The sequence below is a fragment of the Mesocricetus auratus genome, unplaced genomic scaffold (genome assembly GCF_017639785.1).
Source record: "Mesocricetus auratus isolate SY011 unplaced genomic scaffold, BCM_Maur_2.0 Super-Scaffold_100018, whole genome shotgun sequence".
In the NCBI taxonomy this organism is placed as follows: domain Eukaryota; kingdom Metazoa; phylum Chordata; class Mammalia; order Rodentia; family Cricetidae; genus Mesocricetus; species Mesocricetus auratus.
This window is the reverse complement of record NW_024429199.1, coordinates 19,009,942-19,025,925: the sequence shown is the minus strand read 5'-3', so window position 1 is coordinate 19,025,925 and position 15,984 is coordinate 19,009,942. Positions and strand designations below refer to the sequence as shown.

General features: G+C 37.9%; 1 protein-coding gene across 1 annotated transcript in view; it reads left to right on the top strand.

Annotated features, from left to right (window-relative positions):
• Ptprk (protein tyrosine phosphatase receptor type K) overlaps positions 1–15,984 on the top strand; it is a 517,652-nt gene that overhangs the window by 492,527 nt on the left and 9,141 nt on the right. The window contains 9 exon segments of the mRNA XM_021224035.2: positions 1,198–1,274; positions 1,469–1,486; positions 4,624–4,660; positions 6,004–6,101; positions 7,257–7,373; positions 11,357–11,511; positions 13,742–13,877; positions 14,094–14,243; positions 15,059–15,232. Coding sequence (XP_021079694.1) covers positions 1,198–1,274; positions 1,469–1,486; positions 4,624–4,660; positions 6,004–6,101; positions 7,257–7,373; positions 11,357–11,511; positions 13,742–13,877; positions 14,094–14,243; positions 15,059–15,232 — 962 coding nt within the window.

Genomic DNA, 15,984 nt, shown 5'->3' with positions numbered 1-15,984 from the left:
AAATTAAAAACAAGCTTGTTTTACATGTCAGTCCCAGTTGCTCGCCCCCCCCCTTTTCCCCTTACCCCCTACCAACCCCTTATCCTATCCCCTTTCTGCTTCCCAAGGAGTGTGAGGTCTTCCATGGGGGAATCTTCTTAGTCTATAATATCATTTGGAGCAGGGCCTAGACCCTCCCCATGTGTCTAGGCTGAGAGAGTGTCCCTCTATATGGAGTGGACTCCCAAAGTCCATTCGTGTGTATAAACATTATATGTGTAAAGATGTACAGTGAGTTGCAACTTTTATGGTATTGAATTTCAGAGAATCCTAAGGGGTGCTATGTTTTTCTGTTATATGATCTGTAGACTATTAAAAGCAATGTTAGCTGACTCTGAACTTGCCATCACCCTCGGTAAATTCAATCTCACTCTCCACCCTACGAGAAACTTGCTGTTTTAAGCTTTTGTGTAAGTCCATGGGGGGGTTGTTTTCAAATGTCTAAGAATATTTGGGTAATGCCAAACTATTTTTTCAGTTGTGAATTGGTGTAACACTCTCAAGGGTCATAGTCAAAGTTTCTGGGATTTTTTTCACGTGCCCTTACAGCGATTGAACTCCAGTTACCGCAAGTCATTAATCACTCAGAATTTCCATTCAGATGATGTCTTCATGAAGAGTACATGCAAAATGCCAAGTCATCACCAGGGGCAACCTTGGGAGTACTGAGGAGAGCCGACAGTCTGACTCATAATTGCCTGTCCATTTTCTTAAGCCAGTCTACTCTGAGTTGAAATCATTTAAAACTATCTAAACTACATTTAAATGTAACCTGTCTCTCAAAGAATGAAGGAAGAACAGGTTCAAAATTCACAGTCTTGTTCTGTGGCTCATTCGGCAGTAGCATCCAGGCATCCAGAGGAAAAGGAACTCCCCCAGCTGAAAACATTCCTGAGAAACAAAATTAGAAGCCACGCAAGTTCTGTAGTCAAGTCTGCGGTTCAAATGAAGAACCGACCAGACACTGCCATGCTAACTCTGAACTTCCTAATCTGAAAGGCAATTGGATCAGTGTTCATATTTGTGATTGGAATAAGTAAGGAGCTCCCAAATGACTAACTCGATAATAAATAAGTTTTTCTTTACGTCGTTACCGCTGCCATTGTCAGAAAACAGAGGAATTCAAACAGTTTGTGTTTGATTATTTAAATCTTTCAGATGATCACTCCAGAGTCATTCTGCAGCCTGTGGAGGATGATCCTTCTTCAGATTACATTAATGCCAACTACATCGATGTAAGTGTCCTTACAGCGTGTTTGCACAGTAGGCCCCTGTATCAGCTCCCATCTGTGAGCTCAATGCTTGTTATTACCTATGACTTGATTGCTAGCTTTAAAGAACAAACTGTACACTTTTCCTTGTTCTACATCCTAGTACTTACTGACGCTGTTGTGCTTTCTTTCACACCTGACTATGGTTTGGGCTGTAGATTTGGCTGTACAGGGATGTAAGTACCACTATATGTACATAACAGCACCCTATGATAAATATTTAATATAAATACCCTTAATCACAGTTACTACTAATGCTTAGTCTAGTTGTTTCTGCATGTGTCACCTAATTGGTCTCATACAGTATATTTGTGTTTCTTTTTTTTTTTGTAATTATTTTATGTGTGTAAAGAACTATTTGACCTCCTTCCCTTTTCTTGTGTAGCAAAACAGGGCTACTTTTTGGCTTCAACAATTTATTATGCATTTGAATTTTATTTGTTGATGATTTCTGTCTCTGGCTTTTATTCTTACCCTTCCTAAGCATATGTGAGGAGCTGGATACTATGATGTGTATTAGTGTTTTTGAAATTTCATATTTTATGTTGATTTTTGCTATTAAAAGATAAGACTGGGGCTAAGGATGTGACTCAGTTGGTAAAATGCTTGTGAGCATGCAGGAAGCCCTGAGTTCAATCCCAAATGCTGCATCAACCAGGAGGCTCATGCCTGTAATCCCAGCACTTGGGAGGTGGAGACGGTGGGATTAGAAGTGCCAAGGCATCCTGAAGTACATAGATAATTCAAGGTCAGCTTGGGCTAAATAAGACCCTATATCAAAAGCATGAATAAATACAGTAGTAGGAAGACTATTTTGTGGTGTGTGATATTGGTTTGTAAAGTAATAAAATTCTTAGGGGAAAATGATTTATATATTATACTTATAATATATATATCACACATATATATATATCAAATCACATGACTAAAGTCTGTTTTCATTACATATTGCACTGTTAAATTTTGGTTATACATATGGACAGGGAAATTCTTTACGTAAAGGAAAGTAATTACCAAATCAAATAATATTACTTCCAAGAAGCAATGTATTACGTTATAGGTAAGGTCTGACTCTATGACCTGGTTTAAAATGACACTAGAGGGTTTACAAAGATGGATGCATCATCACTTAAGAATGCTGGCTGTTATTGAAGATGACCCAGCTAAGGTTCCCAGCACCCACACATGGAGTTCGCAATCATCCATGACTCCAGTTCTAGGGTATCTTACACCCTTTTCCGGCCTCCCTGAATACCAAGCACTCATGTGGTACACGTACATTCATTCAGGCAAACACATAGATAAAATAAAATAAGCGTGGATAATAAAATCACCCTGGAGATCTTGGGACCGTTCTTAGCCATTTCCTCATCTGCACACTGAGATCCTGATAGTTTTAGGCTCATCAGTCTGCTGTGAAAAATGCAGTGAAGTAATGCATGTAGAGCATCCAGTACAGTGACTCACATGTACTTAGCACTTGCCAGATTTCAGCTATTAATAATTAAAAACCCAAGTTCTGAATGAATTGAATCACAGCAAGCTCATTTTTAAGTCACAGTGTAATACAGTGTTACAGTGTATACCGTCGGTTCATGTAGAGATGCCGTATAAATCCCCACCTGTTCTAAATTCTGCGAAAAGGATATTGGTCACACTTATGAACTTCATATTTTGGTTATTTTGATAATTGTAACTAATAGATTTCATGTATTAAGAATAGTATATAAGTTTATTGGTTGACTTTTTCATCATAATTTTATTTTCATAAGATTTTTAAGTTTTATCAGACACGTTCTGGGAAGCTAAACTAGTGGTTCTGTAGAGTAAAAGACATCAGAATTTCTCTTACAACTTTGTAATTGCTCTTAGCTATTTAGTTTATCCAGAGTTCTCTGCCTTGACAGATATACATTGGAGCCTTACTATAACACTATTGTGTGGTTCATTGGTAGGACTTTATCCTAAATAAGATTTGATATACAACTCTGTTAAGATCCCAGTATATTTTAGGTAAATACAATTCAATCTTTTTTGTTTGTGTATTATACACAGAATACATCTGCAGTTGGTAGATCTCATTTAAAACAGGGCATGAAATGTTTATGAGACTTGGAAACACATTTCCATGAAGCATTGTGCTGTATTGGCTTATGAAAAATCAAAATCAGCTGGGTGTAATGGGGCAAGCCTTTAATCCCAGCACGTGAGACAGGTGGATTTTTTTTTTTGTGAGTTCCAGGCCAGCCTGCTATCTAGTGAGTTCTGAGCCAGCCAGGGTTCCTGAGAACCTGTCTCAAAATAGTAATAATAACCTTGATAATTTTAATTTTCAGTATTTGCAGCAGTATGATGTACACTGTATTCCATCTTAGTTCAGAGACCTCCCACACCCCACAAGTATTGTATCTGTACTGACCTGCTCATACCAGATATGAACACAACTTAACAGAGTCTTACTAAATCCTTTGGCAAAAGCAAACAAATTTACAACTTAACCTTATCATGCCATCAGTCGTTTTTTCAACATACTGTTGAAAGTTGACCCACTGAGAGCAGCTGACAAACAAATTGTTCTTTATCAGAAAGAATTCATTGAAACAATATTAAATGTTTATGCACAGCTTGAGTACATTGAAAAGGGAAGCACTAAAATTCTTGTGCATGAAAAAGTGTAGTTTTGAAAACTCTTTTTCCCTATATATGTGTGTGTACTTAAGTTATGTGTGTAAATTTCATTATCAACACACACAAAATAGTGCCTACAGAAACCTGAACATGTTACAGAACAGAAATATTACCAAAAAGAATAAAGATTAATTTCAGCAGGACTTTGATTTGAGCACACATGCATTGTCCAGCTCTAACATTGGAATGTTGTTTCTTTTCTTTCTTTCTTTTTTTCTGGTTCTAATATGTCCTTGTCCATTTGTAATGCGGTGTGTTGTACTTTTGGATGATGCAATAAGAATTAATGTTTTGAACAGAATTTTACCGGTAATGAGTGATTTAAAATTTATATGAAGGCATAAACATTTTAGAGAAACTGAACTAAATCTCATGAGTTTATTCTGCAACAAACAAAATTCAATTATATGATTTAAATTCTAATCAGAACCTTTAATATAATTAAGCCTTGTCTTCTGTTTCCTTTTACCTATGTGTTTGAGAAGTGGACTCTTTGTTCACTGCACAGTCTGGTCTTTTTATTACTATCTATACTTGACAAGTTGTTGTCTCCACCTTTTTATGCCTTCATTATTGATTTCTGACACCTATGTAAAATGATAACCAATTTGCTTTCCTACTTTAGGGCTACCAAAGACCAAGCCACTACATTGCAACTCAAGGTAAAACTTTGTCTTTGAAATACTGTATTTATAGTTATTTATATTAAATGATATATTTCTCTTTATTATTATCCAGTAGGGATTTTTATTTTGTAATTTTATATTTAGAAAATAAACTTGGCTCTTCCTAACTTGTGTAGTGCTAATACTTGTCCAGAACTTAGAATACCTTGTTCTTGATTCTTTTTTAAATGAAAATCCTCTGATTGTCTCTGTGATTTGATCTTTGATGATCAGATATCTCAAGGCACTAGTCAGTAGTATCCTACTTATTTTTGATGAACAGGAAGTGAGGACTCTCCCTGCCTTGGGTGACTGTCATCTTGCAGCCGATTTTGTCAGCCTGCAAAACAGCAAGACGCAAGACCAATAGCCAATAGTTATGATGAGATATACTGTCATCTGGCATCCTTTGACAAATCAAGACTGAAACTTAACATAGACCTAGAGAAATCTAGTAGAGTCTATTCCTTATGGAAAATGCAAACAAAGTCAGTTGATCATATCATGGTGCACTAGGAAATGAAAGTATCTAAACAAACAAATTTGTAATCTCGCCAAAATTTCTCCAGGCCATCCAAAGAAAAGCATGCATGACAAGAGACACTCTTTTACTTGATTTTTGTTGTGTTTTACTTTGCTCTTCTCCTTCAGTACTGAGGACAGAACCAAGGGCCTTGTGCCTGCCAGGCCAGTGCTACCATGAATTAAATCTATCTCCTGACATTTGCTCTTTTAGCAGAGGTCATTTTGTTCAGATTTTCCCTTTTGTTTTATTAATTAGGTTTAATTGAATACTCTTTATAGTTACAAATATGCACTGCTGTGTTGAACCATACACCAGTTTGGTGGTTCTGAGTGAGTGACAGCCCAGAACATGCTTTTGCAGTTAATCATCTAAAATAATAGTAATAATAATAATAATGGAATGTAAGTATGTGTCAATTACCGTGACTCGTGTACTCTTCATTAATGATGGACATTTATTTAACTGGCAATGTCTGCTGCTCCTCTGGCAAGTGTCCAGAGAGTTCTGTTTCCACATACGTGTACAGGCACAGGAGAGTGCCATAGTGACAGTAAAAAACACTTCAGAAGGTAGTGGTACCTTCTTAGGGATTGCCAAGTATAAAAGGTAAATAGAAGAAAAAAATCTGCACATGCATGTTTCATGTAGTTTATGTTCTGATATGAATTGAAATTAAGTGGTTCTAGTGGTCATCTGAATTAGAATTTCATCTTTTCTAGCTTGTCTCACAAATACTACCTTTTATGTTATCTAAACTTTTCATTAACTATAAAGTGTCTCTGATAACACAGTATGAACAATAATTTGTTTATAGGCCCAGTTCATGAGACTGTGTATGATTTCTGGAGGATGGTGTGGCAAGAGCAGTCGGCCTGCATTGTGATGGTAACTAATTTGGTGGAGGTTGGCCGGGTAAGAAAAATATATTTATTTTCTTACATATCCTTGTTAGTATTCTTGAAAAGCAATAGTCACCTCACTTATAGAATATCATCCAGTAGTTTAAGAATATTTCGATTGACAGTCCATACCAGTCTGAAAACAGATTGGTGACCACTCCAGTTGGCATCAGAGAGCCTTTATCGAGTAACTGATAGAAACAATTACAGAGATCTACACACAGCCAAGCATTGGGCCAAGTTTGGGGAATCCTGCTGAAGACAAGAAATAAGATTTGTAGGAGCCAGGGAAGTCAAGGACACCACAAAGGAACCCAAAAAGCAAAACCCTAGGCTCATACAGTCTGGCCTGACAGCAAGGAATCCTACATAGGACTGACCTAGGCTTTTTACATATGTGTGACAGTTGTGTAGCTTGGTCTGCTTGTAGAACCCCTAGCGTGGGAGGAGAGGCTGTCCTTAATGATTTGCCTGGCTTTTCCTAATACTGGGTTGCCTTGCCCAACCTTAATACAAAGGGAGGAGCTCAACTTGATATGCCATGCTTTGTTGACACCCATGGGAGGCCTGCCCCTTTCTGACAGGGGAAGTGGGAATGGAAGGAAAGAAGGGAGAGGAAATTGAAGTTGGAATGTAAAAATAAATGAATAAATTTAAGTAATAAAACATAAGGTTTCATACACAGAATATTTCAGATAAATGTTCTTTCAATCAATGAGAACTATTTGGTTCTCCTTGGGGGATAAAATAATCTTTAATTCTTTAAATAATTTTTGGGAGCTTTATTCATGACCACTCCAACTCCTCCTTATATCCTGCCCTCAAATTCACAATCTCTTCTTTATTATTATTGTTACATGTTTATACAACCTACTGTGTCCATGCAACATTCATTGCTCATACATGTATATGAGTAAGGTGGGCCACTTGGGATTGGACCACTTGTGAGGGAATGTCTGGAGGAAATTATATAAGCTTAAATTTTGTACTGAAATATAACTTAACTATTAAACTTAGAAGTTTTTGGAAATGCCCAGACTGTTTACTGTGTGATGTTTTCTCAGCTGTGCTTGAATTGTGAACTAAATTTATCATTGGAATAATGTCATCTTGGCTACTGTGTATGTGTTCAGATAAACATATACCTATGTATTCTTCTCATCATTAGGTTAAATGCTATAAATATTGGCCTGATGATACTGAGGTTTATGGGGACTTCAAAGTGACCTGTGTAGAAATGGAACCCCTTGCTGAATACGTAGTTAGGACATTCACCTTGGAAAGGGTAAGCATTAAAAACTTCTATTGGAAATATGAGTATTGCAGCTTTTTAAAAACCACTGCCAGGTTTTGGTTCAATTACTTTGAAATCCATCCACCCATCCATCCATTATCATTATTCTACAAATTCATTTGTTTGGGGGAGGGGAGAGTTGTTGTTTGGGTTTTTTAAATTTTCGTGTGTGTGTGTGTGTGTGTGTGTGAGAGAGAGAGAGAGAGAGAGAGAGAGAGAGAGAGAGAGAGAGAGAGAGAGAGAGAGAGAGAGAGAGAGGAGAGAGAGAGAGAAACAGAGAGACAGCGAGAGACTCAGTGTAACTCTATGTTAGAACTCGCTGTGTAGACCAGGCTGGCCTCAAACTCAGAGATGTGCCTTCCTTTGCCTCCCAAGTGCTAGGATTAAAGGCGTGTGTCTCTAAACCCATCAATTTACAAATTCTTGTTTGAGAGGTAAGCCTTGGATCATGTATTAAAATCCCTACTCTTGAGTCCTCACGTGAAGGGAGACATGGAATCACTGTAAACAAGAGATTCTGTTCTACAGCTGCAGGGCACTGTGTTGAAACAGGCCTTGGGGACTGAGATGGGAAATATTACTGAGGTAGAAGAGAAACACTTTACAAAATTAAAAGGGGTGTGAGGAAGAACAATTTCAAAGTGGCATGGGGATCTGACAGAAGTGAGAGTGTGAGACCGTGTCCTTGGAAGCTGTTCCTGAAGAGATGAGTCACAGCATAGCCCTAAGACTTCACTTCTCCTGTTCTGGGAAGTGACTTAGATGCCAGAGGCAGGTAAGTAAAGGTAAAGGAAATGTGCAAGACTTTTCAAGAATCACAGGTGGCCATTGGAGGCCTTTGAAGCTGAGAATCCCTCATCAGCATTTTTTCTCTTTAATTTTTTCTTAACATTTTTATAGTATAAGATACAATGTAATTACTCTCACCTCCCACCTTTGTCAACTCTACTTTTCCCATACTCATAATTTTTACTTGTGTTATGAGCCACTGAGTTTAAGGCAAAGAATGAAAAAAAAAAACAAGAAAGGGGGACACTCCTTAAAGATGGGCACAGGCCCAGAACCATGGACACGGATGAAGGGCTTAACTGACAGTAGAACACACAGACGTGAAAACCAAGGCACACGCAAATCTATGAATATCAGTAAGATATTTGTAGTGTTAATGCAAATGAGAAACTCTAGAATCTCTGAAGACAGGCAGCTACTAACATGTCTATGGAGCGTGGTCAATGAATATGGATATACCATTTTGTACTTTCAAATGAGCAAAAAATTTTACAAAAACTAATAATCCTCATTGATTGTGTGTGATCACTGAGATACTGCATTCGTTAATGATCAGAGTTCAAATGCTTTGTCGCTACAAATCAGCATAGCAGTTTGTCCGTAGAATTGTTTTTAAACATGTAGGCATTTGGTGCATTTATCATAAGTCTATCCTTAGGAATTTATTTATATGTAATATTTTCCTTTATATTGTTGGAAAATTCTAGATAACTGTAAGCAAGTAGTGGTAGAGAAATAGTCAAATCATCATACACATGAATTATTACAAAATTAGGAACTCAGAAAAACACCAATAGCATAAGGGTAAGTTATATATTAAGGAGGAACACCAACCAGGAAAAATACATTTAAAGCCTGGTTGCTTGAAATTATCAATAAAATAATTAAATCACAGCTGGGCAGTGGTGGCACACACCTTTAATCCCAACACTAGGGAGGCAGAGGTAGGTGGATCTCTGTGAGTTTGAGACAAGCCTGGTTTATAAGAGCTAGTTCTAGGACAGCCTCCAAAGCCACAGAGAAACTCTGTCTTGAAAAACAAAAACCAAAAAAAAAAAAAAACCCCAAAAACAAAACAAAACAAAAAAACAAACCCTAAATCACTAATTCTAAATGAGTTATAGTGTAAATTTTCAAAAATTTTGTAAGGTACACCATATTAGAAAGCATGGAAAATACGTAACTAGAATTACTTTATTATTAGAAATGTTACTTTATTTTAAAAAACATGAATAAATTTGGACATATAGGCATGTATTTTGGTTCAGACATACTAATTGTCCAGCAAATTTTATTCCGCACAGACTGGCTCAAAGATAAGGGTGAACAGATGGTGGGGGAAAAGAAACAGAATAATTGTTAAATATACTGTTGAAACGGAACTGTAGTTCTGTAGTTGAGAATTTTCCCTTCGCCCTTTTAAAGAATGGGCTTAACCAACCTTTTAGCCAGAGTAGACCATTAAAATCAATAAACCATATTTGATTAATGTCAGATTTCATAAAATAAGATGTGAATGATTAGGTAACTGTGTCCCAGACTGTGGAACATGTGAGATTAATGTCTTCACACAGGGTTAACCCATTTCTAAACAGCATGCCGCTAGTCCTGGGACTTCTCTCCTTCCGTTATGTGTGATTTAAAGCAGTGGTCTTGGAAGTAGGGTTTGGTCATTTGTGAGAAATTCCATCTGCTTACTTGTTTGTTTATTAACTTATTTGCTTTACAGCACTTAGGCTTAAACCCACCCTTTGTGCTCACTAATCAAGTGCTCTTCCCCAGCTTTATCTCTAGCTACAGAGGAAGTTTTAGTAGGATGTTTACCACCAGATAGGAAGAAGATAGTTTTTAAAAGGCAGACTTTGGTTCATGCAACCACTTGGGCAAAACAGTTTAATACAGAGGTGTGAAAAGTAGCAAAAAAAAAAAAAAAAAGTTTTTTTTTTCCCATTTTGGGGGATTTCAGGATGACTTTTGTCATGGGAAGTTTAAGATTGTTTGTAGACCCCCTTCTTCATGTGCTAGGAATTAATATTAAAAAGAATTATGAGGCATGATCCCTAGCTCCTGAGGATTTGATAACACTGGTTTCTGTAAGACAGGCTATGAAGATAAACTGCCATTCTCAAATTGATTTATTTAGTTCATATGTTTTTGCTTTTTCTGATTGAACAAGTAAGATTAATATCTTCACTGGTAGCTCGCAGTAAAGTTAGATTGATATAGATTTTTTTCTTTTGTAGGAATACAGATCCTTAAAAATAAATTTTTCAGTATTGTATTTACAGTGTCCATGCTTCCTCAGACCTGCAGCTTCTCTTATGAAATGGGAGAGGGCTTTGTAGAAACCTTTATAAGGTTTTCTTCGATTAACCTGGAAAGGAGAGAGAAGCAGCAGCGAATGCTTCACTTCCTTTATTGTGTTGTTACTATAGATAATACTTGGTGAGCCAAATTATTTCACAGAGCGGAGAAAAACCATTTACCCAGAGAACAGTTTAGCTGCCTGTGTATTTTCACAGACCAATCTAGTGTGGCACTGTCCTGGAAAATCCCTACATACTATGCTTCAAAACCATTTTCAACATGGGTAAGCAAGGTATTGAAATCTCCACTTGAGAACCCAGTGCACAAGGTCAGGAGGGCTTTTCCATTTCTTCCTTCTCTCCCCCCAACCCCCCTAATTTCATGTGGTGTCACTCCCAGTAAGAAGCAAGCTGTCAAGGCAAATAAAAACTTGCCCAGAGAAGGGAACAAAACTGTTTCTTTCCTGGCAGTTCTCTGATGGGAAAAGTTAAGGTCCCAAGCCATGTTAGACCAGTATCTTTTGTTTGTTTGTTTGTTTGGGTTGTTTGTTTAGGTTTTTTGTTTATTTGTTTTTGTTTTGTTTTGTTCCCAAGACAGGGCTTCTCTGTGTAGCTTTGGAGCCTGTCCTGGCACTCACTCTATAGACCAGGCTGGCCTTGAACGCATGGAGATCCGCCTGTCTCTGCCACCCCAAAGTGCTGGGATTAAAGGTGTGCTCCACCACTGCCCAACTAGACAAAAAACAAACAAACAAAAAAAACCAAAAAACAAACTTCAGTAAATCTTGTTTTCACGGTCACTCAAATTTAGTACCTGTAAGTATATTTTGTGCCTTTCTCTGGATGCTGCCTAAGGCACCTTCTTCTGTCTTTGTACAGAGGGGCTATAACGAGATCCGTGAAGTCAAACAGTTCCACTTCACTGGCTGGCCTGACCATGGCGTTCCATACCACGCCACAGGGCTTCTCTCCTTTATCAGGAGAGTCAAGCTGTCCAACCCTCCCAGCGCTGGGCCCATCGTAGTGCACTGCAGGTGAGTGAGCAGTACTCCAGCTTCCGATGAGCGTGAGTGCGCAGTACCCCAGCTTCAGATGAGCGTCCAGACAGGCTTTGTCAGCGTGACAGCCAAATGTCACTTACAAGGTTCCTGTTTGCCTGTACTGCACATAATGGGAAGCAGAAATAAAAATTGGCTTTGTGTAGGACACACGCCAGGAACTCACCGAGTGCACACGGTCATCTTGGTGTGCAGTGTTGCTCGCAGACATGCGTGTGGAAAGTGCCTCTTAGTGGCACCAGCTGTGTTGGCCAGTTTCATCACTTTTGAAAATCCCCATACTGTATAGAATGATAAGTTAAAAATAGAGATCTTTTTTTCCAATCCACTTAATTCCCACTAGAATCCCAGCTCTTAAAGCCGAATTTTAGATAACTAAATGGCCTAAATTGTAAGAATAGGGGCTATGAAACAGGCACATAACTTTTTTCTTTCTCAAAACACTATCCATCAGAGGACCTTAAAAACCATATTGCTGAGATTCAGTAAATGTAAGCCAAAAAATGTGAATACTGAATCCAGATTTCTTCTGATTAAAAACTTCTTTAAGGAGGAAAGAAAAAAGCAACCCGAGACACTGAGAGCAAACTGCATGGCTTATTTTGAAATAGGGCCAGAAAAATATGTAGAGGTTCTAAAGAGCTGTTCTGAAGACTTCACACCGTCCTCAAACGGTACTCCTTCCAAACTACTTCATGCCTTGTACTTAGCATCTTCCTTTTTCTGTAAAATCTAACCAATTCAGAATTTCAATGGCCATTAAAAAGAAGAAGAAAAAGAAAGAAACAAAGGTAAGGATGCATGCCATAAGGAGAAGACACGGCATGTACACTGAAGGAAATAAAAAGGTGTCCTTTCGATCCTCAAGAAATCTGACGTACTCTCTTCAGTTATATTCCTGTCACAGACAGTGATGGAGAAGAAGGTTTGGGGATCATAGCGACACTTGAAGAATCTTTGGCTAACACATAAAAGAACAGCAAGTGTAAACAAGATGTCTTAGATAACAAAGAAATAATGCCAGTAGCCCAGCTAAACGTTTAGAAAATGAGATAAATAGGTTTTGAATTCAGTGACTTCTTAATTCATCATCAGGGTGTATATTCTCATGAATTGTTGCTTCAAAGAGGCTCTGGAATCTCTGATTCCCAGAAACAGAAATGCCATTTTCCTGCTCATGCTGTCATCTGTACGTGTATAAAGAAGAAGAAACTGGCTAGTGAATCCCTCACCTCTTTCCCCTACCCGTCACCACCCCTAAGCTGTGTTGCCTATTTTCCTGCCTGTAAACTTTCCAAAGGGTAAAATAATCAAAGCGTAATATGATTCTGCTTTACAAATGAAACATAAAGAGTGGCTATTGAGCTGGAGAGTTGGCTCAGTAGTTAAGAGCACTGGCTACTCTTGCATAGGACTCGGGTTCAATTCTCAGAACCCACAGGGCAGCTGACAACTGTCTGTAACTGCAGTCCCAGGCATCCAGTGCCCTCTTCTGATGTCCACAGGCACCACGCACACACATGGTAATCATACATACATACCGGCAAAACATTCATACAGTGAAAATACTAAGTAAGTATGTAGAATAAACTTTTAGAGGGTGACTGTCACTGTCACCTGAGAGAAATCGCACTCTGCATTTCACAGAGTAATTTTAGCTCCTCTTCAGACAGCATTAAATATGGGGCTCTTCCTCTCTGATAGTATCACTCATCCTGTGTGAAGGCTTTGGGATCAGTGGCCTTGGTGTTTACATGAGTCCCGCAGAGACAGCCAGGTTCCTCCTGCTGTTAAATAACTGACTACAGGAGCATGAAGTAAGAGAGTCACTGTGGAGTTAGATTTTGTAGCTTGATTCCAGTACGGTTTCAGTCCCATGAGTGTGAAATTTTAAAATAATATAAAATTATAACATTTAAATTCGCATGAAATGAAGGCCATGGGGTAGAGGTGTGGACCTTGCACAATATGTAGACATTATGCTCAGTGTGGAAATAATTTGCAGCTCCCGTTTCGATCTAAATGCACTGCACCAACTCAGACACTCCATACGCAGTTATCTGTGCATTAGTATGTTTTTGTGTGGCATGTAAAGTTATGTGTTTGCATTTTGTTAACTCAGTTTGATTTCGTGTAGCTCAAGGTAAAATACAGACTGAAGCTTACAAAGAGAAACCTGCTTCTCACACTTCTTTCAATTTCTCAGCGCTGGTGCTGGACGCACAGGCTGCTACATTGTGATTGACATCATGCTGGACATGGCTGAAAGAGAGGGTGTGGTTGACATCTACAATTGTGTCAAGGCTTTACGATCCCGCCGCATTAATATGGTTCAGACAGAGGTACATTGTCTTGCCCTTAATCTTTTTTATTTTTTTCCCTTTTGTTTCCACTATCTGCCAAATGAAACTTACTGTATTTCTAATATATAATCAATATTAAATCTTATAGAATAACAGGTATCTTAATTTACAGTTGCCTTTTGGTATATATTCTCTATCTCCTCTAAACTAAATATTACTAAACTAGTATGAAATTGTCTCCATTTTTTTTGATAGGAGCAGTACATTTTTATTCACGATGCCATTTTAGAAGCATGCTTATGTGGAGAGACGGCCATCCCTGTCTGTGAATTTAAAGCTGCATATTTTGATATGATTAGGATAGACTCTCAAACTAATTCCTCCCATCTCAAAGATGAATTCCAGGTATTGTTTCTAAGGTTTCTATTAAAACCTTTCCAATTTGTTCTGGGCACTAATAACTCTTTTAGAAAAGGTCTTTCAAATCAAATGTATAACCTTTGACCCTTCTGCAACTAGAATATAACATCTGTGTCTTTCACTATGCACATTATGGATTCATTTTTTATTAGTGTGCTAATATCTGCTATATCCCGAAGGGCAAATGAGTTCACATTCTGAAAAGAGTATGAGAAAAAGATACTATAGCAGTCAAATATGGTTATGTTTTTAGTGTTTATAACTTTTCTTTTTTTTCCACCATAGAGTCTTACTCCTTTGACCTTGAATAGCATGCTCAATGTGAGATCAGCATATTAATAATAATAGCTCAGATTTGTACTAAACATTGTCTTAGCTCCAGTGTGTTCATTGCCTTTGTACAACTTTCAATATGGAAGAAAACGTGTTCACACATAGCTCTGGGAAACTGTTCCTTAGATTCTTGGTGTGTTGTTCTACCATGACACAATGTGATCACAAATTGGAGCTTCCCATTTGAAGGTCATCATTTCCATCATGGATCACCCTTGTGTTTTCTTTGGCTGGTCAGTGAGTTATGTTGTTTAGCTGTCCGTTCCTATTGAAAAGAGACATGTGAATAAATGCGTCTTGTGACTGCCTTCCTTCACAGGCTTCGTTAGCTTAACTAAAAGGTCTATTGACCTGTCACAGAGGCAACTGCCGTTACCTTCCACTTGGCTTCCCAAATATTTGATGAATCTGTGTTATGCTATTAAATGGGTCACTGTCTTTTAACCTAGGTTCCCTTTTCTTTTTAGACTCTGAATTCGGTCACCCCTCGACTCCAAGCTGAAGACTGCAGCATAGCATGCCTGCCAAGGAACCATGACAAGAACCGTTTCATGGACATGCTCCCACCTGACAGATGTCTGCCTTTTTTAATTACAATTGATGGGGAGAGCAGTAACTACATCAATGCTGCTCTTATGGATGTAAGAGACTAACTCTTTGTTAGTGTAAAATGCCCTGAGAAATCTACAAAACTCAACTGAACACTGGCTACTTTTCTTTTCTTGGAATTATAAAATGGACTAGAATGGAAAATTAGAAGCTGTCAATGAAATACAGCAATTTTAGGTTGCACCTCCAGAGACTCTTAGCAACTCTAATTTTTAAAGGTTTATTGTGGATTTAAAGTCTGACAGCTGTACTCTCCTACAGAAAAATATTACAAGTTATATTTTTCATCTTAATTATTTTGAGAAGAAAGATCAATACCTTACCTTTTTTGAATAGCAGGAATACATTTTAAAATTGCAGAATACCATATCCCACCAAAGTGTGGGGTTCTAATTTGGAGATATTTATCTATGATGCTCAGTGTTCCAATAATTTAAAGGTAACTAGTTTTATTTAGTGTTAGTTAGTTGGAAGTATTTAGAAGAAACTAGGGAAGACATGAGTAATATCATGTTTTAAAAAGTCCCTCATCAGGAAAGAACCAGTTTATCCTGTCCCATTACTCAGTACCTACAGCTGCTCCCACAGCAGAACAATAGGGAAGGGGCTTTGAAATTGTGTCATCAACCATCTTGCTTTGTTATCTTGGGAAGAAGAAACAAAGCAGACAAGATTCAGCGTCCTTAAGACAATTTACCATCTTTCTTTCTCATTTTACCTATGAAACTATAGCAAGGAAAATATTGGAGTGTTTTCTCTCCATAACTATTGTGAGGTTTTATAA